This window comes from Hyperolius riggenbachi, chromosome 10, assembly GCF_040937935.1.
Source record: "Hyperolius riggenbachi isolate aHypRig1 chromosome 10, aHypRig1.pri, whole genome shotgun sequence".
NCBI classification, from domain to species: Eukaryota; Metazoa; Chordata; class Amphibia; order Anura; family Hyperoliidae; genus Hyperolius; species Hyperolius riggenbachi.
In genome coordinates, this window is record NC_090655.1 from 69,611,932 (window position 1) to 69,637,446 (window position 25,515).

At 48.3% G+C, this 25,515-nt stretch overlaps 1 protein-coding gene across 1 annotated transcript in view; it reads left to right on the forward strand.

The window, feature by feature from the left end:
• The window catches only part of LOC137536678 (pancreatic lipase-related protein 2-like), an 83,836-nt gene that overhangs the window by 44,484 nt on the left and 13,837 nt on the right, over positions 1-25,515 (forward strand). The window contains exon 11 of the mRNA XM_068258914.1: positions 2,432-2,573. Within this exon, the coding sequence (XP_068115015.1) occupies positions 2,432-2,573 (142 nt within the window). The remainder of the gene's footprint in view (positions 1-2,431; positions 2,574-25,515) is intronic.

The following is a 25,515-nucleotide window of genomic DNA, read 5'->3' on the forward strand; positions in this document are numbered from 1 at the left end:
ACGCCCAGGACCAATGGCACTCCAGGCAGTGAGCTGTAATGCCTGTGCCTAAAAACACCCCTGCTCTGAATAGCCAAAACAATAATTTCAAATTGTTGTGACCACCACGGTGGCGTAGTGATTAGGGCCCTCCCTGCAGTGCTGGGTCCCCAGTTCGAATCCCAGCCAGGTCAACATCTGCAAGGAGTTTGTATGTTCTCCCTGTGTCTGTGTGGGTTTCCACTGGGTGCTCTGGTTTCTTCCCACATCCCAAAAAACATACAGATAAGTTAATTGGCTTCCTCTTAAAATTGACCCTAGACTATGATACATACACTACATGATACATACATAGACGTAAGACTATGGAAGGGATTATATTGTTAGCCCCTCTGAGGAACAGTTAAGTGCCAAGACAATATACTCAGTACAGCGCTGCATAATATGTTGGTGCTATATAAGCACTAAATAATAATAGCAGCACTCAGTGAGTAATTTGGGCACCTACTGGGCGGTATTCTGATTTCCACAGAAAAATTCTGCGGCTTATGATTGGTCCAATGCTCCCTCAGTAGTATCTAAAGAGCCTCCCCCAGCAGCAGAATTAACAGCGCTGTTGCCAATGAGATGGACACCTACAAGGAAGAAGATGAGCAGCATGTGGAGCCTGGAGAGGTGATTTCACTCTGCATGCACTCCCGCCACTGTGCCCCAGGAGGTTAGCCGCCCGCCCTTAAAGAGGAACTCCAGCTTAAACAAACATACTATCATTAAGTTACATTAGTTATGTTAATTAAAATAGATAGGTAATATAATCTCTTATCCACCCTGTTTTAAAAGAACAGGCAAATGTTTGATTTCATGATGGCAGCCATCTTTTTGGTTGAAAGGAGGTGACAGGGAGCATGAGACACAGTTCCAACTGTCCTGTGTCCTGAGCACCTCTCCCAGTTGCTAGGCAACGTGAATAACAACATAGGAAATCCCATCATGCTCTGCACAGCTTCAGGGAAAAAAAGCCCGGGCTTTTTTTCTTTGATGCATGGAGCTTAGCTAAAAATGCAGCTAAAGATGATGCTTTGGTAAGAAAAACAAAGTTCTGATGCTGTGAAACTGTTAAAGAAACACCAAGCCTTTTCAGTTCTGCTGAGTAGATTTTTAGTCCGGAGGTTTACTTTAAGGACCACTATAGTGAAAATCAAACCAGAAAACGAGTGAGAATTGGATCTCTGGTGCATGAAAAAGATAGAAAGGGGTTAGTTATTTTCCCAGTTGACGCAGCCCTTTAGCTTTGAGATATTTTCACACTATAGTGATAAATTGAAAAATGTTAAATACATGAAAACACATAAATGAGAAGTACATTTCTCCCAGAGTAAAATGTACTATAAATCACTGTTCTCCTGAGTTTCTGTCACTTACAGCAGGTACAAGACAAGACAAGACAAATAACATTTATATTGCGCTTTTCTCCTTGCGGACTCAAAGCGCCAAGTAGTAGAAATCTGACAGAAATGACAGGTTTTGGACTAGCCCATCTCCTAATAGGGGATTCTCAGGGTTTTCTTTCTTTTCAAACGCACTTAGTGAACATTAGTTTCTCAGTCCAACTGCCAGAATAGTGTGCAAATGGGGAGGGGAGATGCATTTTTGTATAGATCCTTTTCAGTGGGGCTCCTATTAAATACTTAGAACCCTTCCCCCCCCCTCCCCTGAAGAAGAGATGGAGTAGTCAAAAGCCTGTCAGTTCCATCAGATTCCTACTAACTACTGTAAGTTACAGCAACATAGGAGAATTATGGCTCTTTTGACTCTGGAAGAAATTCTGGAAGCGTCTCAGGTACCATACTTAACTGACTGGTGCCACCTTGGGAGATGGCGAGGGACGAGCGGCCTCAAGGGAGCTTAAAGGAGTCAACAAGCAAGTAATGCTACCCCCAGCACTACTTACCCGGGGCTTCCTCCAGCCCCTTGCAGCCACTATGTCCCTTGCCGCTGGCCTGGGGTCCCCACCAGTGCAGAGGCCGACCTCGACGTTGTCCTCTACTGCGCCTGTGCGAACGCCGCTGACAATCACCTCCACGTGGTCCATAGTGTACAGCGCAGGCGCAGTAGTTCTGAGGTGTTTGACAGCGGCGAAGCACCGTCGTAGACCAGGAGCCAATGGCAAATAACGGAGCTGCGGCACGGGACATAGTGGCTGCCAGGGGCTGGAGGAAGCCCTGGGTAAGTAGTATTCTGGGTAGCATTACTTGCTTGATGACTCCTTTAAGGATGCCCCAGGTAAGTATGGAACTTGAGACCCTTCTCCTCTCAGGTTCTCTTTAAAAGAAGCGGAGCTGCTTACTACTTCATTGGTATGAGGTGGTTCTCTTATTCTTAGCAGTGATTTCACTGTATCCTAATTGTGCGTCATATCTTTACCCACTTTTCTCCCTCTTATTATATACAGGGTGCAGGGTTCCCGTGCCACGCTGGGAGCTGTGTTACCATGGGGTATCATGCTGATTCTTATGCAGATTTTTATACTGACGAAGACCCCAAAAACAGACAGACCTTCTACCTGGTCACTGGAGATGAGAGCAACTTCTTGCGTATGTTATACTGGGGCAGGGGATGTGGTACTGGATACGTTTGTAATGGTTGCCCTTCCAAATTAGAAACAACACCTGACTACAACACAAATTCTGCTGTCAATGAAAACCTTATTGAAAAACACTGTAATATATACGTGATATATTTCCACCAGTCTGTGCACCCATTGTGCTTATTATACTCTGGACTAGTGGTGCTCAAATACCCCTTTTCAAAATTCGAGTTAGGTCGAATTCGAATAGTAAATTATTCGAGATCAGTCGAATATTCGAGTCGAATAATTTTTACTATTCGATTCGACCTCGGAATTCGAGCTCACTATTCGAGTCGGTATTTGAGCTCATTATTCGAGCTGACTATTCGAAATGGCCTTAAATAGCTTCCAACACTTGTTTTGAGGGTGAATGATGCAAGAAACCTCTTTTTTTCCAAGTAACAACAGCAAGTGATTATGTGGGGATGTTCCTTTAAAAAAAAAAAGTTGAAAAGAGAAGTTGTGTCCAGAATTTTGTTCAGTACTGTATATACTTCTTCTTCTTCTTCTTTATCTTCTATATCTTCTTCTTCTTCTTCTTCTTCTATATCTTCTTCTTCTATATCTTCTTCTTCTATATCTTCTTCTATATCTTCTTCTTCTTTTATATTGTCTTCTTCATCTTCTTTTTCTTCATCTTCTTCATCTTCTTCTTCATCTTCTTCATCTTCTTCTTCATATTCTTCATCTTCTTCATCTTCTTCTTCTTCTTCTTCATCTTCTTCATCTTCAACTTCTTCATCTTCTTCTTCTTCTTCATCTTCTTCATCTTCATCTTCTTCTTCTTCTTCTTCTTCATCTTCTTCATCTTCAACTTCTTCATCTTCTTCTTCTTCTTCATCTTCTTCATCTTCTTCATCTTCTTCTTCATCTTCTTCTTCTTCATCATCTTCTTCTTCTTCTTCATCTTCTTCATCTTCTTCATCTTCTTCTTCTTCATCATCTTCATCTTCTTCTTCATCTTCTTCTTCTTCATCATCTTCATCTTCTTCTTCTTCATCTTCTTCATCATCTTCATCTTCTTCATCTTCTTCTTCTTCATCTTCTTCATCTTCTTCTTCATCTTCTTCTTCTTCTTCATCATCTTCTTCTTCTTCATCTTCATCTTCTTCATATTCTTCTTCTTCATCATCTTCATCTTCTTCTTCATCTTCTTCTTCTTCATCATCTTCATCTTCTTCTTCTTCATCTTCTTCTTCTTCATCTTCTTCTTCTTCATCTTCTTCATCTTCATCTTCTTCATCTTCTTCATCTTCATCTTCTTCTTCTTCATCTTCATCTTCTTCTCCTTCTTCTTCTTCTTCTTCTTCTTCTTCTTCTTCTTCATCTTCTTCTTCTTCATCTTCTTCTTCTTCATCTTCTTCATCTTCTTCTATATCGTCTTCTTCTTCACTTATTTCTCTTTTCAAATTTTTTTTTTAAAGAAATGCAGCTATTTTTGAGCGTAACAAATAGCTGGTGGCGCACGCATGTTGGAAGCGCCATTGTATGTGCTCCCTGGCAGTGGAAACACACAGACAGCAGGAGGTAAATTCAGCAGCAGGAGGAGGAGGATGAGTGTGTGGCAGCAGGCAGTCAATGAGGCAGGCAGCGTGACATAATAGCCCTGGTACCTAGCGGTGATACCAGGGCTGTAAATAAACACAGCAGGCAGGAGGTCCCAGACAGCGGTCGTGTAGCCCACATTGTGTCCAATACACAACTGGGACAACACAGTTTTCAACCCGGGCACCTCAGAAAAATTAAACCTTTTTTTTTTTTTTTTTTATGGTTTTGTAGTTTTGTTTTTACAACAAATTACACAGACAGATATAGCTATTTTTTGACGTAATAGCTGGTGGCAGAGTGGCAGCAGAAGGTAAATCTGTGTACCCTGGCGTTGGGAAACACAGACAGACAGACAGCAGCAGCAGCAGCAGGAGGAATGGAGGAGTAATGTGAGCAGCTATTGTTTGACGTAATAGCTGGTGGCAGAGTGGCAGCAGAAGGTAAATCTGTGTACCCTGGCGTTGGGAAACACAGACAGACAGCAGCATCAGCAGGAGGAATGGAGGAGTAGTGTGAGTGTGGCAGCAGGCAGGCAGCGTGACATAATAGCCCTGGTACCTAGCGGTGATACCAGGGCTGTAAATAAACACAGCAGGCAGGAGGTCCCAGACAGCGGTCGTGTAGCCCACATTGTGTCCAATACACAACTGGGACAACACAGTTTTCAACCCGGGCACCTCAGAAAAATTAAACCTTTTTTTTTTTTTTTATGGTTTTGTAGTTTTGTTTTTACAACAAATTACACAGACAGATATAGCTATTTTTTGACGTAATAGCTGGTGACAGAGTGGCAGCAGAAGGTAAATCTGTGTACCCTGGCGTTGGGAAACACAGACAGACAGACAGCAGCAGCAGCAGCAGGAGGAATGGAGGAGTAATGTGAGCAGCTATTGTTTGACGTAATAGCTGGTGGCAGAGTGGCAGCAGAAGGTAAATCTGTGTACCCTGGCGTTGGGAAACACAGACAGACAGCAGCATCAGCAGGAGGAATGGAGGAGTAGTGTGAGTGTGGCAGCAGGCAGGCAGCGTGACATAATAGCCCTGGTACCTAGCGGTGATACCAGGGCTGTAAATAAACACAGCAGGCAGGAGGTCCCAGACAGCGGTCGTGTAGCCCACATTGTGTCCAATACACAACTGGGACAACACAGTTTTCAACCCGGGCACCTCAGAAAAATTAAACCTTTTTTTTTTTTTTTATGGTTTTGTAGTTTTGTTTTTACAACAAATTACACAGACAGATATAGCTATTTTTTGACGTAATAGCTGGTGGCAGAGTGGCAGCAGAAGGTAAATCTGTGTACCCTGGCATTGGGAAACACAGACAGACAGACAGCAGCAGCAGCAGCAGGAGGAATGGAGGAGTAATGTGAGCAGCTATTGTTTGACGTAATAGCTGGTGGCAGAGTGGCAGCAGAAGGTAAATCTGTGTACCCTGGCGTTGGGAACACAGACAGACAGCAGCATCAGCAGGAGGAATGGAGGAGTAGTGTGAGTGTGGCAGCAGGCAGGCAGCGTGACATAATAGCCCTGGTACCTAGCGGTGATACCAGGCCGTAAATGAACACAACAGGAGGTCCCAGACAGCGGTCGTGCAGCCCACATCGTGTCCAATACACAACTGGGACAACACAGTTTTCAACCCGGGCACCTAAGAAAAAGTAAACCTTTTTTTTTTTTTTTTTTATGGTTTTTTGGTTTTGTTTGTAAAACAAATTACACAGATATATAGCTATTGTTTGACGTAATAGCTGGTGGCAGAGTGGCAGCAGAAGGTAAATCTGTGTACCCTGGCAGTGGGAAACACAGACAGACAGCAGAAGGGCAGTACACAGCAGCCCACTGTAGGTGTAAAATGTGTGGCTGCAGGCGACGTAATAGTCAAAGTGAACCAGGCTGGCTTAGTGAGCAGGAGCCAGGAGGTGGTAAAGGGTGGTAAGGCACATTAACGATGGTTCTTAGCCAGTTCATGTCCCCCTCTCGCCGACAACAGGGGCCAGGAACTCGCCTTCCACCCACGCCTGGTTCATCTTGAGAAACGTCAGTCTGTCCACAGACTTGTGAGACAGACGTGAGCGTTTCTCGGTGACCACACCACCAGCTGCACTGAAGGAGCGCTCGGACAGCACGCTGGAAGGGGGGCAGGACAGCACTTCCAGGGCGTACTGTGCCAGCTCGCTCCAGATCTCCAGGCGCTTGACCCAATACTCCATGGGATCAACAGGGGCATCGCTGTCAAGCCCGCTGTAGGACCCCATGTAGTCAGCCACCATGCGGGTCAGGCGCTGGCTGTGACCGGTGGAGGATGCTGCTGCATGCACCTCCTCTCTAGTCACTGCTGCCGGAGCCTCTACAGTCCTGTAGAGCTCGTGGCTGAGAGACAGCAGGTCTGTGGGGCGCTTGCTGCTGGATGCAGGCACCTGCTGCTGCCTCTGTGCTGGCTGCTGGACAGTGGGGGTGGAAGGCTGGGGGAAGGCTTCCTCCAAGCGCTCAACAAGGGCCTGCTGCAAGCTCCTTATTTGTTGCGCTGGGTCTCCTCCTGCAGGCGGCAGGAACTGGCTCAACTTCCCCTTGAGGCGTGGGTCCAACATCATGCTGATCCAGATGTCCTCCCTCTGCTTCATCTGGATCACCCTGGGGTCTCTGCGCAGGCACGTCAGCATGTGCGCTGCCATTGGGAAGAGGCGGGCCACGTCTGCTGGCACATCGACGGCAGTGCTGCTGTCCTCATCCTCCTCCTCTGCCTCGTCAGCCTCATCCTCTCTCCACCCCCGCACCAACTCAGCTGCACTGTGCTGCTCCCCCTCATCAGCTGCAAGGTCAGGGACCTCCACCAAGTCCTCCTCCTCCTCCCCCTCAGAGGTGGACTGTGCAGCTGCTTGCCGCTCCTGCTGGTCCAAGGCTGCCGCTCCCTGTTCCAGCAAAGCATCGAGGGCCCTGTTCAGCAGACAAACCAGGGGCACCCACTCGCAGACCATAGCATGGTCCCTGCTCACCATGTTAGTGGCCTGCAGAAAGGGAGCCAGCACTAAGCACACCTGCTGCATGTGCCTCCAGTCATCATCGGGGACGATGGACGGGATGTTGCTGGTCTTGTCCCTTCTCTGAGCGGCGGAAACAGTGGCCAGGGCAAGGTACTGTTTGACAGCGCGCTTCTGTTCAACCAGACGCTCCAACATCGCCAGGGTGGAGTTCCAGCGAGTCGGAACGTCAAGGATCAGCCGATGGCGTGGCAGATCCAGCTCCTTTTGCATGTCTTCCAGGCTCGCACAGGCTGCAGCCGAGCGCCGGAAGTGACGCACAACGTTCCTTGCCGTTTCCAGCAGTTCGCCCATCCCCTGGTAGGTACGCAAGAACTTCTGCACTACCAGGTTCAGCACGTGGGCAAGACAGGGGATGTGGGTCAGGTTTCCCCTGTCTATTGCGGCAACCAGATTGGCCCCATTGTCGACCACCACCTCTCCGACTCTGAGGCCTCTGGGGGTCAGCCAAATCCTCTCCTGCTCCTGGAGTTTGGCCAACACATGGGTTGCCGTCAGCTTGGTCTTCCCAAGGCTGACCAAGTGCAGCAGCGCTTGGCAGTGGCGGGCCTTCACGCTGCTGCTGAGGCGGGGGGTTTGGCCAGGTGTGCCGGAGGATGGCAGAGGATCGGAGGAACCTGCAGCAGTTCCCCTGACCCTGCGGGGTGGCACCACCCACTGTGTTGCTGCTGCTGCTGTGCCCGCTGCTGCTCTCCCATCCTCACCCCCTTCCACCAAGCTGACCCAGTGGACAGTGAAGGACAGGTAGCGGCCTGTCCCGAAGCGGCTGCTCCAGGAGTCCATGGTGACGTGGACTCTTTCACCAACCGCGTGCTCCAGCCCTCGCTCCACATTGGCCATCACAAAGCGGTGCAGTGCAGGAAAGGCCTTGCGGGAGAAAAAGTGTCTGCTGGGGAGCTGCCAGTCTGGGGCTGCGCAAGCAAGCAGCGCACGAATGTCGCTCCCCTCCTGCACGAGCGTGTACGGCAGGAGTTGGGAGCACATGGCCCGTGCCAGCAAGCCGTTCAGCTGCCGCACGCGACGGCTGCTGGTAGGCAGAGCCCTAACCACCCCCTGGAAGGACTCGCTCAAAAGGCTGTGGCGTGGCCTTTTGCTGGCACGGGAATCAGCAGACACAGCGGAGGAGGCCACTGAGGACTGGCTGCCAGAACAGGCCTCAGTGTCGGCGGCAGGAGTTGCAGAGGGGGGAGGAGCAGTGCGTTTCCGCACTCCTGCTGGTGCTGCTGGAGGAGCAGGAGGGCGGGTGGCTGCTGTTGCTGCTGCTGCTGAAGGCTGTGCAGTGATGGGTGTGGTGCCACTGCCAGCACCAGATGCCTTCAGCCTCTGGAACTCCTGATGCTGGTGGAAATGTTTTGCAGCAAGGTGGTTGATGAGCGAGCTGGTGCAGAACTTTAAGGGGTCTGCACCTCTGCTCAACTTCCGCTGACAGTGGTTGCAAGTGGCGTACTTGCTGTACACTGTGGGCATGGTGAAAAAGCGCCAGATTGGTGACAGAAACATCCCCCTACGGCATGGAAGCGCTGCTGCCTGTCTCCCTGTGGTGGTTGGGGGTGGGGCTTGGGGGGCTTGGGTGCGGCTGGTGGTGGTACTGGCAGATGCTGCTGCTGCTGCTGCTGAGCCTGAGACACCAGCAGGCTGTGGGACCTGCCTACTGCTGCTGCCAATGCTTGCAATGATGCGCCTCCTTGCAAGGCCCACAAGAGCATCCTCCTCCTCCTCCTCAGAGCTGCTGAGGACGACATCCCCTGGAGGTGGTGGCACCCAGTCTCTGTCTGTCACCGGGTCATCAACATCCTCCCCCTCCTGAAACATGTCCTGCTGGGATGAGGACCCCCCAAACTCCTCTCCTGATGCATGGATGGGCTGCTTGACTGTCGCCACAGTCTTGCTGTCCAATCCCTCATCCCCCAAAGTGCCCATCAGCATCTCCTCCTCAAGATCGCCAACAACAGCAGACAATTTACTCATGATGCCTGGGGTCAAAAGACTGCTGAATGACAGGTCGGCGAGTGACGGTGAACTGGCCTCCTCCCCAGACCCTGCTGGGCGGCTGCTGCGAACAGGGGTGGTGGTGGTGGTGGTGAGGGTGGAGGCCTCAGATGCAGAGCTGATGGCGGGCTGCTCATCCTCCGTCATGAGTTGCACCACAGTGTCTGCATGCTTTTCCTCAATGGGACATTTCCGACCCGGCTGGAGGAAAATCGGAGCAGGTGCTACACGCTGCTGCTGCTGTGTCTCTGCAGCGTGAGTTGCAGATGCTCCTGCTGGGCGGCGCCCAAGGCGTCCACGGCCAGTGGCTATGGGAGGAATGTTAGCCACTGACGCTGCTGCTGCTGCTGCGGAACTGTGCATGGTGGCGCGGCCACGGCCTGCCACAATGCTGCTCCCTCTCCTCCTGATTCCCTTGCTGCCCTTCCCCTTGCCCAAACCGCGCTGGCTGCCACTTCCAGACATCTTCGATGTTTTGGGCGTATAGACAAAAGTTTTTTAAAAGGGCGGGTGAAAAGTGGGGTACTTTAATGGAGTGGGTTGGTGGGTGAGGTGACTGAGTGAGTGTCCCTAGTACAGTAAGTAAGTAGTAACAGTCAGGAAGTACAACTAGCAGTTACAATAATCAGTAGTAATCACAAGTAAATTTAGTGTGTGTACACTACAGACAGTGAGTGCACGCACGCGCAAACACGCGCAGGAGCTAGCCTATGAACAGTGACTGAGTGAGTGTCCCTAGTACAGTAAGTAAGTAAGTAGTAACAGTCAGTAAGTACAACTAACTAATTACAATAATCAATCAGTTATCAGAAGGAAATAGAGTGTGTGTAGTGTGTGTACACAGACAGTGAGTGCACACACGCAGGAGCTAGTAGCCTATGAACAGTGATTGAGTGTCCTAGACTCCTAGTACAGTAAGAGTAAGTAGTAACAGTAAGTACAACTAACTAATTACAATAATCAATCAGTTATCAGAAGGAAATAGAGTGTGTGACTGTGTGTAGTGTGTGTACACAGACAGTGAGTGCACACACGCAGGAGCTAGTAGCCTATGAACAGTGACTGAGTGTCCTAGACTCCTAGTACAGTAAGAGTAAGTAGTAACAGTAAGTACAAACAACTAACTAATTACAATAATCAATCAGTTATCAGAAGGAAATAGAGTGTGTGTAGTGTGTGTACACAGACAGTGAGTGCACACACGCAGGAGCTAGTAGACTATGAACAGTGACTGAGTGTCCTAGACTCCTAGTACAGTAAGAGTAAGTAGTAACAGTAAGTACAACTAACTAATTACAATAAGCAATCAGTTATCAGAAGGAAATAGAGTGTGTGTAGTGTGTGTACACAGACAGTGAGTGCACACACGCAGGAGCTAGTAGCCTATGAACAGTGACTGAGTGTCCTAGACTCCTAGTACAGTAAGAGTAAGTAGTAACAGTAAGTACAAACAACTAACTAATTACAATAATCAATCAGTTATCAGAAGGAAATAGAGTGTGTGTAGTGTGTGTACACAGACAGTGAGTGCACACACGCAGGAGCTAGTAGACTATGAACAGTGACTGAGTGTCCTAGACTCCTAGTACAGTAAGAGTAAGTAGTAACAGTAAGTACAACTAACTAATTACAATAAGCAATCAGTTATCAGAAGGAAATAGAGTGTGTGTAGTGTGTGTACACAGACAGTGAGTGCACACACGCAGGAGCTAGTAGCCTATGAACAGTGACTGAGTGTCCTAGACTCCTAGTACAGTAAGAGTAAGTAGTAACAGTAAGTACAAACAACTAACTAATTACAATAATCAATCAGTTATCAGAAGGAAATAGAGTGTGTGTAGTGTGTGTACACAGACAGTGAGTGCACACACGCAGGAGCTAGTAGACTATGAACAGTGACTGAGTGTCCTAGACTCCTAGTACAGTAAGAGTAAGTAGTAACAGTAAGTACAACTAACTAATTACAATAAGCAATCAGTTATCAGAAGGAAATAGAGTGTGTGTAGTGTGTGTACACAGACAGTGAGTGCACACACGCAGGAGCTAGTAGCCTATGAACAGTGACTGAGTGTCCTAGACTCCTAGTACAGTAAGAGTAAGTAGTAACAGTAAGTACAAACAACTAACTAATTACAATAATCAATCAGTTATCAGAAGGAAATAGAGTGTGTGTAGTGTGTGTACACAGACAGTGAGTGCACACACGCAGGAGCTAGTAGCCTATGAACAGTGACTGAGTGTCCTAGACTCCTAGTACAGTAAGTAGTAACAGTAAGTACAACTAACTAATTACAATAATCAATCAGTTATCAGAAGGAAATAGAGTGTGTGTAGTGTGTACACAGACAGTGAGTGCACACACGCAGGAGCTAGTAGCCTATGAACAGTGACTGAGTGTCCTAGACTCCTAGTACAGTAAGTAGTAACAGTAAGTACAACTAACTAATTACAATAATCAATTACAATAATCAATCAGTTATCAGAAGGAAATAGAGTGTGTGTAGTGTGTACACAGAAAGTGAGTGCACACACGCAGGAGCAGCTAGTAGCCTATGAACAGTGACAGTGAGTGTCCTAGTACAGTTACAGTATATAACTACAATACTAATACAATCAGTAGTAAAGGACAGCAGAAATACTGGTATAGAATAGAGAGAAATAAACAGAGGACAGGAGGACAGCTGCCCACACAGGCAAGGCCCTGAGGCCTAAAGCTGTAAGCCTGCAGCAGCTGGCCTGTCTCTATGTAACACAAAAGCTACTAACTAAAATACAATGTCTATCTAACTAACAACAATATAGGTGTATATGGCAGGTGTAGGTGAGCAAAAACGCTAGGTAAATGACCACAATAGAGCTCTTGCTAAGCCAAAGCACAAAGGAGCAACTCTCTCTCTGTACAAGTCTCAGGCAAGCACGGAGAAACCTAACATGGCGGCCGCTATTTATAGGGTAGGGGCTGGCCAGGGTCCCCCTCTGTGATTGGCTGCCGTCAGAGGGCCTGGGAGCCCTCTGATTGGCTCTAAGGACATCAATCTGGGCTATGACGCTATTCGAGCTCGGTACCGAGCTCGAATAGCGCCGGTTTGCTCGAATAGCTCGAATAGTGAATGGGCTATTCGAGTGTACTCGAATAGCCCATTCGAATAGCTACAGCTATTCGGAGCTCGAATACCGAGCTCGAATAGCTGGAAAAGAGCTCGAATATTCGAGCTACTCGAATATTCGAGCTCTGCTGAGCACCACTGCTCTGGACAGCCTGTGCCCAGAAACGGCCCTGTGCTGCAATATAACATGCACAGGATGAAAAGTAAATACATAACAATTTCTGACCTTGTCAGCAGCAATTATTCTGTTACGGCTGCATACTGCATAGCTCCCAACTGTCCCTTTTTTGGAGGGACAGCCCCTCTTTGAGAACCCAGTCCCTCTGTCCCTCTTTCTTCCTCACTGTCTCTCTTTCAGGACTGATGTACATATCTATGCAAACATATGTATTTTTCCACTTAGAAATTTGTAAACTTTATTCCCATCCTTTAGGCTGCTTCCACACAGGGACGTTACAGGCGCACGTTAGTGCAGCCTGTAACACTCCCCAACTCACAGCAATACAAAGTCAATGGGGCTGTTCACACTGCCCACGTTGCGTTACATGTAACGCTGCACGTTCTTCAGAACGTGCAGCATACTATAGCGTTCCATCGGCTTAAAGGGATACTGTAGGGGGTCGGGGGAAAATGAATTGAACTTACCCGTGGCTTCTAATGGTCCCCCGCAGACATCCTGTACCCACGCAGCCACTCATCGATGCCTCTGGGTCACTTCTGGAATTTCAGATTTTAAAGTCTGAAATTCCAGCTGTGCCTGCGTTGCCTTGTCCTCGCTCCCGCTGATGTCACCAGGAGCGTACTGCGCAGGCACAGACCATACTGGGCCTGCGCAGTACGCTCCTGGTGACATCAGCGGGAGCTAGGACACGGCAACGCAGGCGCAGTGGTTTTCAGACTTTAAAGTCTGAAATTCCAGAGGTGCACCGGAGGCAGGGCCGGAGCATCGGTGAGTGGCTGCGCGGGCACAGGATGTCTGCGGAGGACCATTAGAAGCCCCGGGTAAGTTCGACTCATTTTCCCCCGACCCCCCCTACAGTATTTCTTTAAGCCGCGTTAGACTGTTTGCACATGCTCAGTGTTGGGGCGGAGAGGAGGCGGGAAGAGGCCGCTACGTAGCCGCGCACATGGCTACTCAATATGCACTGCACTGGTGGCTGCTGATTGGCTGGCGGTACCACGTGATGCGGAGTGTTTCACTCTGCATCACGTGGTCCCGCCGGCCAATCAGCGCCACTCTCACTGCCCTAATGCGAAAAAGAGCCGCTTAACGCGGCTCACTCATCGTCCTCTACCAACACCGGCAGGCGTTGCGTTAGGGGACGTTATGCGACCATAACGTCCACTATAACGCAACGTCCCGGTGTGTAACTAGCCTTAGGCTGGGTGCAAACATAACAGAGCGTGAAAGGTCACGTTTTCTGTCGTTTTTTTGTGTGCGTTTTTACTGCATTTGCGTTAGCGGTTTTCAACCGTTTTGTGTGCACATGTATGCGTTTGCGTTTCGCATATACACAACACATATGCATTTTTCATGCGTTTTATGCTAATCACTAGGAAGAAAACAGGAAGCAGAAATACATCACAAAACAATAAAAAAAGCATATAAAAATGCATGGACAACACATGAAAAACAGATACCATTGCGTTCCCATTGACTTTCATTATGTGTGTTTAAGCGTTTTTGAATATTATGCAACAAAACCTGCGTTTTTAAAAATGCATGTATGAAAATTTTTATATGCGTTTTTTCCTGCGGCCCATAGACAAAAAAATGCAGGATTTTCCGCAATGCTAGCGTTTCTGCTAAGTGGGCACCTAGCCTGGAATTGATATATTTCTTATTTTCATGTTTTTATATGAAGGAAAATGAACCAGGATAGAAAGGACCAGTGTGGGTTGAATTATAAAATAACATATTTCTCTTATGAAATCTTTATGTTATGCATGACTAGGGGTGTTCTGGGAGCGAGATTAGGGGTGTGGCAGGGGTGTGGCTTAAGTGTCCCTCTTTTTTATCTCAAAAAGTTGGGAGGTATGCAGTTGGGAGCAGGTTTGGTTGTCTCTACAACTAGTGGTTGGCATGGGCTCTCTCGAGGCATGGACTGACTGGCTATGGGTCTCTAACAGAGCACAACCCTGGGCCCTGGTATTGCCCCACCAGTGATAATAGAGAACAAGCGAAAGTGCCTTGTGGAATACATAGTTGTATAGCAAGCCATGGTCGAGGGCAGGCTGTAAACAGGCAGAGGCAGGTCAGAAGCAGGTGGGGTTTTATCTGAAGCGGGTAACAAGCCAAAGGTCATGGCAGGCAGAGATCAGCCGTAATCAAGATAACTAGGCAAGGTCGGTAATGGTAATGGCAAGACAGGCAGGATGGGTACAAGTACCGTTGCATTATATAAAAGGAAAGTGCTCTAAAACTAAGCAGCACTTGGGTTTTAGAGGGCTGCCAGAAAGGGCTTCCCGGCCAATTTAGGCCTCTTTTCTATGGGCAGCTGAAGGCGGTGAATTCACTGCCTGCCAGCTGCTCCCGTTCACCGGCCGGGCACTTGCTATCTCGGCACAGTCGGTGGACAGGTGGCCCCCTTGTGAAGTTGCATCTGAGCAAGGCGGGTGCCATCCCCAGACTCGACGTGACTTTTCTTATCTCTGGGTAACGTCACCTCGTGGTAAATGTGTAACACATGCATGTTACTGTAGCCAAATGGAGCTAGTGGCTGGCCCGGCACATAACCAGTTCAGCTGCACTTGGAAAAGAGGCCTTAGGGTCACATATTGTGCAATTGCTTCTTCAGCACCAATACACAGAAGCTAAAAACGGAATGCAAAGAGACATCAGTGTGCCTGAAATAAACATTACAAAAGGATTATACCTGTATTTACCTGTGCCCTCCACCAGCCCTCTATAGTCCATGGGATCCCTTTGTGTCTGTCCGGTCCCATCCATTCAGCTGCCGACAGCCCTGAGGCAGTCGGGGACTAATGCACATGCACATCCTGGCCATGCATCTCCTCAGTTGTACTCCCATGGCCTGGATCATTCTGCGCCAGGAGCGTGACCAAGAGGCACATAACTAAGGCGGCACATGCACAGTCAGGGGTGCAATTTCAGTGCTTGCCGTAGGCGCCATTTTCCCTAGATACGCCTCTGGTCACGGAAAGCACTTCTGCTTCAATTTGGGATCAGCTTCAAATGGGGACAATGCACCAAGGCCAGCAAAGCTGTAAGCATTGAAAAACAAAGCAGATCGAGAGCCCCAATAGTGCAATATGTCAATCCAATAGGTAATTAGAGTAAATGTATGAGAATATACCCGCAAGGTTGGGTTACCTCTGGTAACTACTCTGTAGGCTGATGGGAAGATTAGACCTGACACCATTCGTGTTAAAAATGTTGCCAGATGAGCATAAGATGATTAAAAGCCATTTAAAAAGGGAGGTAGTGGTGGACTTACCTCCTACGAGTAGACTTGCAATCAGTTTTCAGTGAAAAAAATCTTTATTCAATAAGACTCCAAAGTAATAGCAATGCATTTCGCAGGTATCATCCTGCTTCATCAGGCAGTGTAAAGAGCTTGTAAAGCTATAGACAGCTATGAGCGCCTCTGGACATATTTTCGGAGGCACTGAAAAAGCCCCAGGTATGGCCATCTTGTACATTTTTGACTTACCGTATATACTCACATATAAGCCGACCCGCATACAAGCTGACCCCCCAACTTTTACCCAAAAAACCGTGGAAAAATTATTGATTCGCATATAAGCCGAGAATAGGAAACAGCTGCTCTTTGTACAAACTGCAAAAATAGTCCACATCTACAAATATGCAGCCATGTCTCCTGTCACAACAGGCTTGCAACGAGCCACATGCACACAGCAAAAGACATCTAAAATCCTCAAAGCTCATTAACAAAGAGGCTGCAAGTGGTACAGGATCAGGGCTTGCTTATCTGTCTGGTCCCTGTGTGTTTCGGTGATGGCTGTTGTCACCCTCCCCATGTGCAGAGATGTGTGGCAGGATTGAAGTTACAGTACATACCCTTTGTAGGAGTGCCACCAGCCCCCCTTTCCCCACCGAGTGTACTATCAACCGCTATATGGCTATTGCTGCTGAGCAGTGATAGCTTTGTGGTCCCCCCCCACCATGTGCAGAGACTTGATGGTGGATTGTTACATACCCTATGCAGGAGTGCTGCCACAACCAGAGTAGAGCGGTAGGTATACAGTGGCTTGCAAAAGTATTCAGCCCCCTTGAAGTTTTCCACTTTTTGTCATATTACTGCCACAAACATGAATCAATTTTATTGGAATTCCACATGAAAGACCAATACAAAGTGGTGTACACGTGAGAAGTGGAACGAAAATCATACATGACTCCAAACATTTTTACAAATAAATAACTGCAAAGTGGGGTGTGCATAATTATTCAGCCCCCTTTGGTCTGAGTGTAGTCAGTTGCCCATAGACATTGCCTGATGAGTGCTAATGGCTAAATAGAGTGCACCTGTGTGTAATCTAATGTCAGTACAAATACAGCTGCTCTGTGACGGCCTCAGAGGTTGTCCAAGAGAATATTGGGAGCAACAACACCATAAGGTCCAAAGAACACATCAGACAGGTCAGGGATAAAGTTATTGAGAAATTTAAAGCAGGCTTAGGCTACAAAAAGATTTCCAAAGCCTTGAACATCCCACGGAGCACTGTTCAAGCGATCGTTCAGAAATGGAAGGAGTATGGCATAACTGTAAACCTACCAAGACAAGGCCGTACACCTAAACTCACAGGCCAAAGAAGGAGAGCGCTGATTGGAAATGCAGTAAAGAGGCCCATGGTGACTCTGGACGAGATGCAGAGATCTACAGCTCAGGTGGGGGAATCTGTCCATAGGACAACTATTAGTCATGCACTGCACAAAGTTGGCTTTTATGGAAGAGTGGCAAGAAGAAAGCCATTGTTAACAGAAAAGCATAAGAAGTCCCATTTGCAGTTTGCCACAAGCCATGTGGGGGACACAGTAAACATGTGGAAGAAGGTGCTCTGGTCAGATGAGAACAAAATGGAACTTTTTGGCCAAAATGCAAAATGCTATGTGTGGCGGAAAACTAACACTGCACATCACTCTGAACACACCATCCCCACTGTCAAATATGGTGGTGGCAGCATCATGCTCTGGGGGTGCTTCTCTTCAGCAGGGACAGGAAAGCTGGTCAGAGTTGATGGGAAGATGGAGGCAGCCAAATACAGGGCAATCTTGGAAGGAAACCTCTTGGAGTCGGCAAAAGAATTGAGACTGGGGCGGTGGTTCACCTTTCAGCAGGACAACGACCTTAAACATAAAGCCAGGGCAACAATGGAATGGTTTACAACAAAACATACCCATGTGTTAGAATGACCCAGTCAAAGTTCAGATCTAAATCTAATCGAGAATCTGTGACAGGATCTGAAAACTGCTGTTCACAAACGCTGTCCATCTAATCTGACTGAGCTGGAGCTGTTTTGCAAAGAAGAATGGGCAAGAATTTCAGTCTCAAGATGTGCAAAGCTCGTAGGGACATACTCTAAAAGACTGGCAGCTGTAATTGCAGCAAAAGGTGGTTCTACAAAGTATTGACTCAGGGGGCTGAATAATTACGTACACCCCACTTTGCAGTTATTTTATTTATAAAAAATGTTTGGAATCATGTATGAGTTTCGTTCCACTTCTCACGTGTACACCACTTTGTATTTGTCTGTCATGTGGAATTCTAATAAATTTGATTCATGTTTGTGGCATTAATGTGGAAAACTTCAAGGGGGCCGAATACTTTTGCAAGCCACTGTAGCTGTAGGATCGTTTTTCCTGTTTGACGTAGTCTTATTAGTATGACTCCCTATAGTGGCCCCTTACCACGTGCACCAATGCAGGGGCCATAGTAATGAGACTACGTCAGACAGGAAGAGCGATCCTATGGCAGCGCAGACCAGTAAGGAACCTGCACCACCAGAGGCGTAGCTAGGGTTTTCAGCGCCCGGGGACAAAGACTATTAATGCGCCCCCCAAAGTCAAGGTTGCCGCGCCAAAAAGGGGCGTGGTCACATAATAAATGTGGGCGTGGTTATGGGTGGAGCCAAATGTATATGGAGGTTAGCAGGCTCACGCTCACCCACCCTCCCTCAGTATGTACCTTCCAGCATGTTCTAAGACAAATTCAGCAATCATAAGCCCCCCCATCAAGACAAATTCAGCAATCATGAGACCCCCAACATAACCAACTCAGCAATCATGAGGCCCCCAACAAGACAAATTTAGCAATCATGAGGCCCCCAACAAGACAAATTCAGCAATCATGAGGCCCCCAACAAGACAAATTCAGCGATCTTGAGGCCCCCAACAAATCATGAGGCCCCCAACAAGACAAATTCAGTAACCATGAGGCCCCCAACAAGACAAATTCAGCAGTCACGAGTCACATAAATAGACAGCATTTCACATAAATAGGTAGAATGCCCCCTTAATATGGTAGACACCTCTCACCTGGCAGCAGTTCTCCAAAATACACTCAATCTGACGTGGTTCCCCAAAAATAGGTAGCCCCAGGTCTATAGTTGTCCCCAGAATAGGTGGCCAGCAGTATAGATGTCCCCAGAATAGGTGGCCAGCGGTATAGATGTCCCCAGAATAGGTGGCCAGCGGTATAGATGTCCCCAGAACAGGTAGCCAGGGGTAGAGATGTCCACAGAACAGGTAGCCAGGGGTATATGTGCCCAGTATATGTAGGCAGGGATATGTGTGCCCAGTATATGTAGCCAGAGGTATATGTGCCCAGTATATGTAGCCAGGGGTATATATGCCCAGTATATGTAGCCAGGAGAATAATATGTGCCCAGTATATATAGTCAGGCGTATATGTGCCCAGTATATGTAGCCAGGGGTATATATGCCCAGTCCATGTAGCCAGGGGGTATATATGCCCAGTATATGTAGCCAGGGGGTATATATGCCCAGTATATGTAGCCAGGGGGTATATATGCCCAGTATATGTAGCCAGGGGGTATATATGCCCAGTATATGTAGCCAGGGGTATATATGCCCAGAGTAGGTAGCCAGGGGTATATATGCCCAGTATATGTAGCCAGGGGGTATATATGCCCAGTCCATGTAGCCAGGGGGTATATATGCCCAGTATATGTAGCCAGGGGTATATATGCCCAGTATATGTAGCCAGGGGGTATATATGCCCAGTATATGTAGCCAGGGGGTATATATGCCCAGTATATGTAGCCAGGGGTATATATGCCCAGTATATGTAGCCAGGGGGTATATATGCCCAGTATATGTAGCCAGGGGGTATATATGCCCAGTATATGTAGCCAGGGGTATATATGCCCAGTATATGTAGCCAGGGGGTATATATGCCCAGTCCATGTAGCCAGGGGGTATATATGCCCAGTATATGTAGCCAGGGGTATATATGCCCAGTATATGTAGCCAGGGGTATATATGCCCAGAGTAGGTAGCCAGGGGTATATATGCCCAGTATATGTAGCCAGGGGGTATATATGCCCAGTCCATGTAGCCAGGGGGTATATATGCCCAGTCTATGTAGCCAGGGGTATATATGCCCAGTATATGTAGCCAGGGGGTATATATGCCCAGTCCATGTAGCCAGGGGGTATATATGCCCAGTATATGTAGCCAGGGGGTATATATGCCCAGTATATGTAGCCAGGGGGTATATATGCCCAGTATATGTAGCCAGGGGGTATATATGCCCAGTATATGTAGCCAGGGGGTATATATGCCCAGTATATGTAGCCAGGGGGTATATATGCCCAGTAGATGTAGCCAGGGGGTATATATGCCCAGTAGATGTAGCCAGGGGTATATATGCCCAGTAGATGTAGCCAGGGGTATATATGCCCAGTAGATGTAGCCAGGGGGTATATATGCCCAGTATATGTAGCCAGGGGGTATATATGCCCAGTATATGTAGCCAGGGGTATATATGCCCAGTATATGTAGCCAGGGGGTATATATGCCCAGTATATGTAGCCAGGGGGTATATATGCCCAGTAGATGTAGCCAGGGGTATATATGCCCAGTAGATGTAGCCAGGGGTATATATGCCCAGTAGATGTAGCCAGGGGTATATATGCCCAGTAGATGTAGCCAGGGGTATATATGCCCAGTAGATGTAGCCAGGGGGTATATATGCCCAGTAGATGTAGCCAGGGGTATATATGCCCAGTAGATGTAGCCAGGGGTATATATGCCCAGTATATGTAGCCAGGGGTATATATGCCCAGTAGATGTAGCCAGGGGTATATATGCCCAGTAGATGTAGCCAGGGGTATATATGCCCAGTAGATGTAGCCAGGGGTATATATGCCCAGTAGATGTAGCCAGGGGTATATATGCCCAGTAGATGTAGCCAGGGGTATATATGCCCAGTATATGTAGCCAGGGGTATATATGCCCAGTAGATGTAGCCAGGGGTATATATGCCCAGTAGATGTAGCCAGGGGTATATATGCCCAGTAGATGTAGCCAGGGGTATATATGCCCAGTAGATGTAGCCAGGGGTATATATGCCCAGTAGATGTAGCCAGGGGTATATATGCCCAGTAGATGTAGCCAGGGGTATATATGCCCAGTAGATGTAGCCAGGGGTATATATGCCCAGTAGATGTAGCTAGGGGGTATATATGCCCAGTATATGTAGCCAGGGGTATATATGCCCAGTAGATGTAGCCAGGGGTATATATGCCCAGTAGATGTAGCCAGGGGTATATGTGCCCAGTAGATGTAGCCAGGGGTATATGTGCCCAGTAGATGTAGCCAGGGGTATTTGTGCCCAGTAGATGTAGCCAGGGGTATTTGTGCCCAGTAGATGTAGCCAGGGGTATATATGCCCAGTAGATGAAGCCAGGGGTATATATGCCCAGTAGATGTAGCCAGGGGGTATATATGCCCAGTAGATGTAGCCAGGGGTATATATGCCCAGAGTAGGTAGCCAGGTGCCCCCCTCCCTGCCTCCCCAGCAGGAGGGGAGCAGCGCAGAGAAGAGGGAGATCTGCTCTCTCTCCCTCGCTGTCCCCTCCATTAATGTCCGGGTGCTGGCAGCGGCGGGCGGAACTTACCTCCGTCTCGTCGCAGCGCGGATGGATCTGCCGCTACTCTGGTCTTGTCCAGACCAGAGCAGCGGCTGCGGGATCCGAACTTCCAGCCGGCGCTGGAGCGAGACGGAGGTGAGTCCCGCCCGCTGCGCCAGCACCCGGACAATAACGGAGGGGACAGCGATGGAGGGAGGGAGAGCCCTAAGGTGAGAGAAGGGGGGGAGATGGCCCCCTTCTCCACCGTCCGCATAGCTCTCCCTCTTCTCTTCTCTGCGCTGCTCCCCTCCGCAGAAAAAAAAAAAAATCAGCTCAGCTGGGCGCCCTTAGGGACCCGGCGCCCGGGGGCACTTGACCTACCCCGACCCCCCCTAGCTCCGCGCCTGTGCACCACTCTCCATACATCGGCGGGGGGCGGGTACACACAGAGGCACATACAAGCACGGAACACAGCTATACCTCCTGCGCCGCTCTGGTGGTGGGTTGTGGCAGCGCTCCTACATAGTGTGTGTAACATTCCACCCGCACATTTCTGCACATGGTGGGGGGAACACAAAGCCATCACCGCTCAGCAGCAATAGCCATAGAGCAATGGACGGTACACTCAGCGGGGAAGGGGGGGTGCATGATCTACACATGACTAGCACATGCAAAGTGCTAGCTGCGTGTAGGAAAAAAAAATTACGCAAATCGGCCCAGCGGGGCCTGAGAAATCCTCCTGCGCAGGTTACCCCGAGCTGAGCTCGGGATAACCGGCAAGGAGGTTAAGAAGGGAGGGGGGAAAAATCAATTTTCTCAAAAACTATAATGTGTTTTTGAAAAAAAAAAATCCCCTTGTTCCCACTGTTCTTTTTAACATAACCTGCAAATTTGGTGTTTCTAGCATGTAAGGGGGCTTTGCTACTAACAGTCGGCGGGTTTTTAATCAGGAATACCGACTCATGATTCGTGATTACATGCAGTTATTCGACTCGAAACCGCACTCGAGTCGGATATCCCTTCAATTCAGAAGTGGGCGGAGTCATGCTCGTGATCACTCGTATTCATGAACAGGGCAATCCGAGCAACCCTGGGGATAGGTAGCATGGTGAGATAAATATGCATTGCAAATAATTTAGCACCTAATATTTTCTATTGTTTACCTTGGCTTTGTAAGACAAATTCAGCCATAAAAGCATAAAGGCATCATTCACACATGTTTGTTGTCGTGTGCATTTCTGCATAGGAAAAGCATTTAATTGAGGACTAACGTTAATCAATGGGCTACTTCACACTTCAATGTGTTTTCTCAATGCAAAGGAAAACAAAAACCTGAAAGCAGTGAAATTTCAAATAAAAAACGCATACACGTTTCCACATACATACACACATATAGTGCATAAAACACATGCAGAAAAACACACACACACAAAATGACAGACCAGTGTGCATGCTGCCCTAATGGCAGTAGAATCAGGGTCAGATTTACCATAAGGCACTGTAGGCACGTGCCTACAGACGCCTGATGATGGAAAGGTGTCTCACTCCCCTCCCCAGTACCTCCCTCTTTCCCATTGCAGAGCATAAATTTACACAGCTCTCGGCGAGATGTCCAGATCTCCTATTAGTCGGGGGCACCGCTAGCTACTTGTATCTATGATGGGCAGGGAAAGTAAGGGAGAAGTGAAAACTGGGTCAGCCAGCACACTTGCGGTGCAGTTTGGTAGGTGTTTGCAGGTTCATGGAGGGCAAAGTCTAGGGTGCCAGGGCACCTGTGCCTGTAGGCTCCTATTCTTTCCTCCATCTACAACAAGTCCCTTCAGAGCGGGAAAGTCCCCGCTTGCTTCAAGAGATCCACCATCATCCCTGTCCCCAAAAAGCAAGGCGCCACCGACCTCAACGACTTCAGGCCCGTGGCACTTACATCAGTCATCATGAAGGTTCTTGAATGGATGGTGCTCCCCCTCCTCAAGCTCACCACTGAGGCCCTGCTGGATCAGCATCAGTTTGCATACAGAGCAAACAGGTCCACCGACGACGCCATCAATATCTGCCTGGAGCTCGTCCATGATCATCTGGACAAACCCGGCACGTATGCCAGGATCCTCTTTCTTGACTTCAGCTCAGCGTTCAATACCATCAGCCCCAAAATACTCCAGGAGAACCTTGCCGCACTCGGGGTCCACCCCACTCTACGCCTGTGTATCACGGACTTCCTCACCAACAGATCCCAGGTCGTTAAGCTAGGCACCATCTCCTCTCAACCTCGGATTACAAATACAGGCGCACCGCAAGGGTGCGTCCTGTCGCCGTTCCTGTTCTCCCTGTACACGAATGCTTGCAGATCCACAGCGGACTCCGTCAAAGTGATCAAATTCGCTGACGACACCACCATTGTCAGCCTCATCACTAAAAATGATGAGGAAGCGTACCGCCACCAGGTTGAGAGCATCTGCCACTGGTGCAGGGAGAACTGGCTGGTCCTAAACACGGCAAAAACTGTTGAGATGATTGTGGATTTTAGAAAGCACGCCAACGCCCCCCTCCAATCTGTATTGACGACAAAGAAGTGGAAAGAGTTCCCGGTGTCTGACTTCTGGGCACAACCATCTCCAAGGACCTGAAGTGGAAGGCAAACACCTCCTCCATCTAGAGAAAAGCCCAGCAGAAGTTATACTATCTCCATCAACTGAAGAAGTTCGGCATGTCCCCGAAACTTCTGACCAGTTTCTACTCTGCCACAATTGCATCTGTCCTCTGCTCTTCCATCCTAGTCTGGTACACAAGCTCCTCCGCCAGCGACAGACACAAGTTACAGAGAGTCATCAGATCAGCGGAGAGAATCATAGGAAATTCACTACCCGCTCTGGACCTCCTCTACCACTCAAGACTGAGCTCCAGAGCTTTGAGGATTGTAAATGACCCCTCACACCCTGGCAACCGTTTTTTCAGCCAGCTTCCTTTAGGCCGGAGGTACCGGTCCATCTACACCAGGCCCACTAGACACAGAAACAGCTTCTTCCCCTCGGCTGTAAACTCACTAAACTCTCTCCATGCACTCCACACTACAACGTGACCATGTTTTGCCGCCACACATATCCCTCACTCACCTGAGTGCTGTATAACTATAAAAAAATTTGAGTGTTGTTTGCTTGGATGTTTTCTCTGTATGTAATGTCTGATATAGTGTCGATCCTTTCTGATGTATTCTGTGTACCCTATCCTACCTGTATCCTGTACGTGCCAAGACCAATTCCGGGCATGACCCAGTCGTGCTTAGCGAAAATAAAGATTCTGATTCTGATTCTGATGTAAATCCAGGCCTGAGTAGAATAAAATGCTCAATTAACTTTAGCTCTGTAGTGTTCAGAAAATGATTTTCAATATCAACTCTTCGTCTCTCAGCAGGGCCGAGAATCACCCTTTTCACTATTTCTCTTCCACCTAGCATGACTAAGAGCCATTACGTGTCTGCCTGTAGGTTACTGCAGTGCTGTAATGGCTGTTTAAAGGGACTCCGAGCACCTCTCATGGGCAAGCCTTTAAGCCAGACTTCCTCCAGCAAAGTCGTGCTATGACCCCTCTGGAGGAGCCTCTTGCAATGGCCATGCGTGTCACTTCCTCTTCCTGCTTCTTTCAGTGATGCACTTCTCTAACAGAGAAGATGAGGGTGACCCGGAAGTTATAACATAGCCAAGATGGCAGCCACGATTTTTAAATTGACATCGAACTAAAACTACTTGGGGTAGAACGGCAAGAGCCCAAGCTACAGAAAGGTATGCATCTTTAGAGAGACTATGAAGCAAGTCTCTATTCTCTTTTCTAACCTGTATTCATGTAAAGCCCCATAAGCACAGCTAAACCGCCACTATCCCGTGGCAAAACTAGGGGTTAATACCCCCCAAATCCCCCCCTAGCAAAATCCACGACTTTCTTGGTGGTGGATTTTGCTCTTCCTGGCCTGCCTCCATGCGCGTCAATCGCCGCGCAGATCTCCGCCTCTTCCCCGCCCGTCTCTGTAAAGGCAGATGAGAGGGACGTGGGAGAAGCGCGATTGACGTGCTTGAGGCAGAGCTTATGGCTGTAGCTTTGCCTCAATCAGGAAGTGCTCCCCCAACACAGGAGAATGGATTTGGGGGGGTATTAA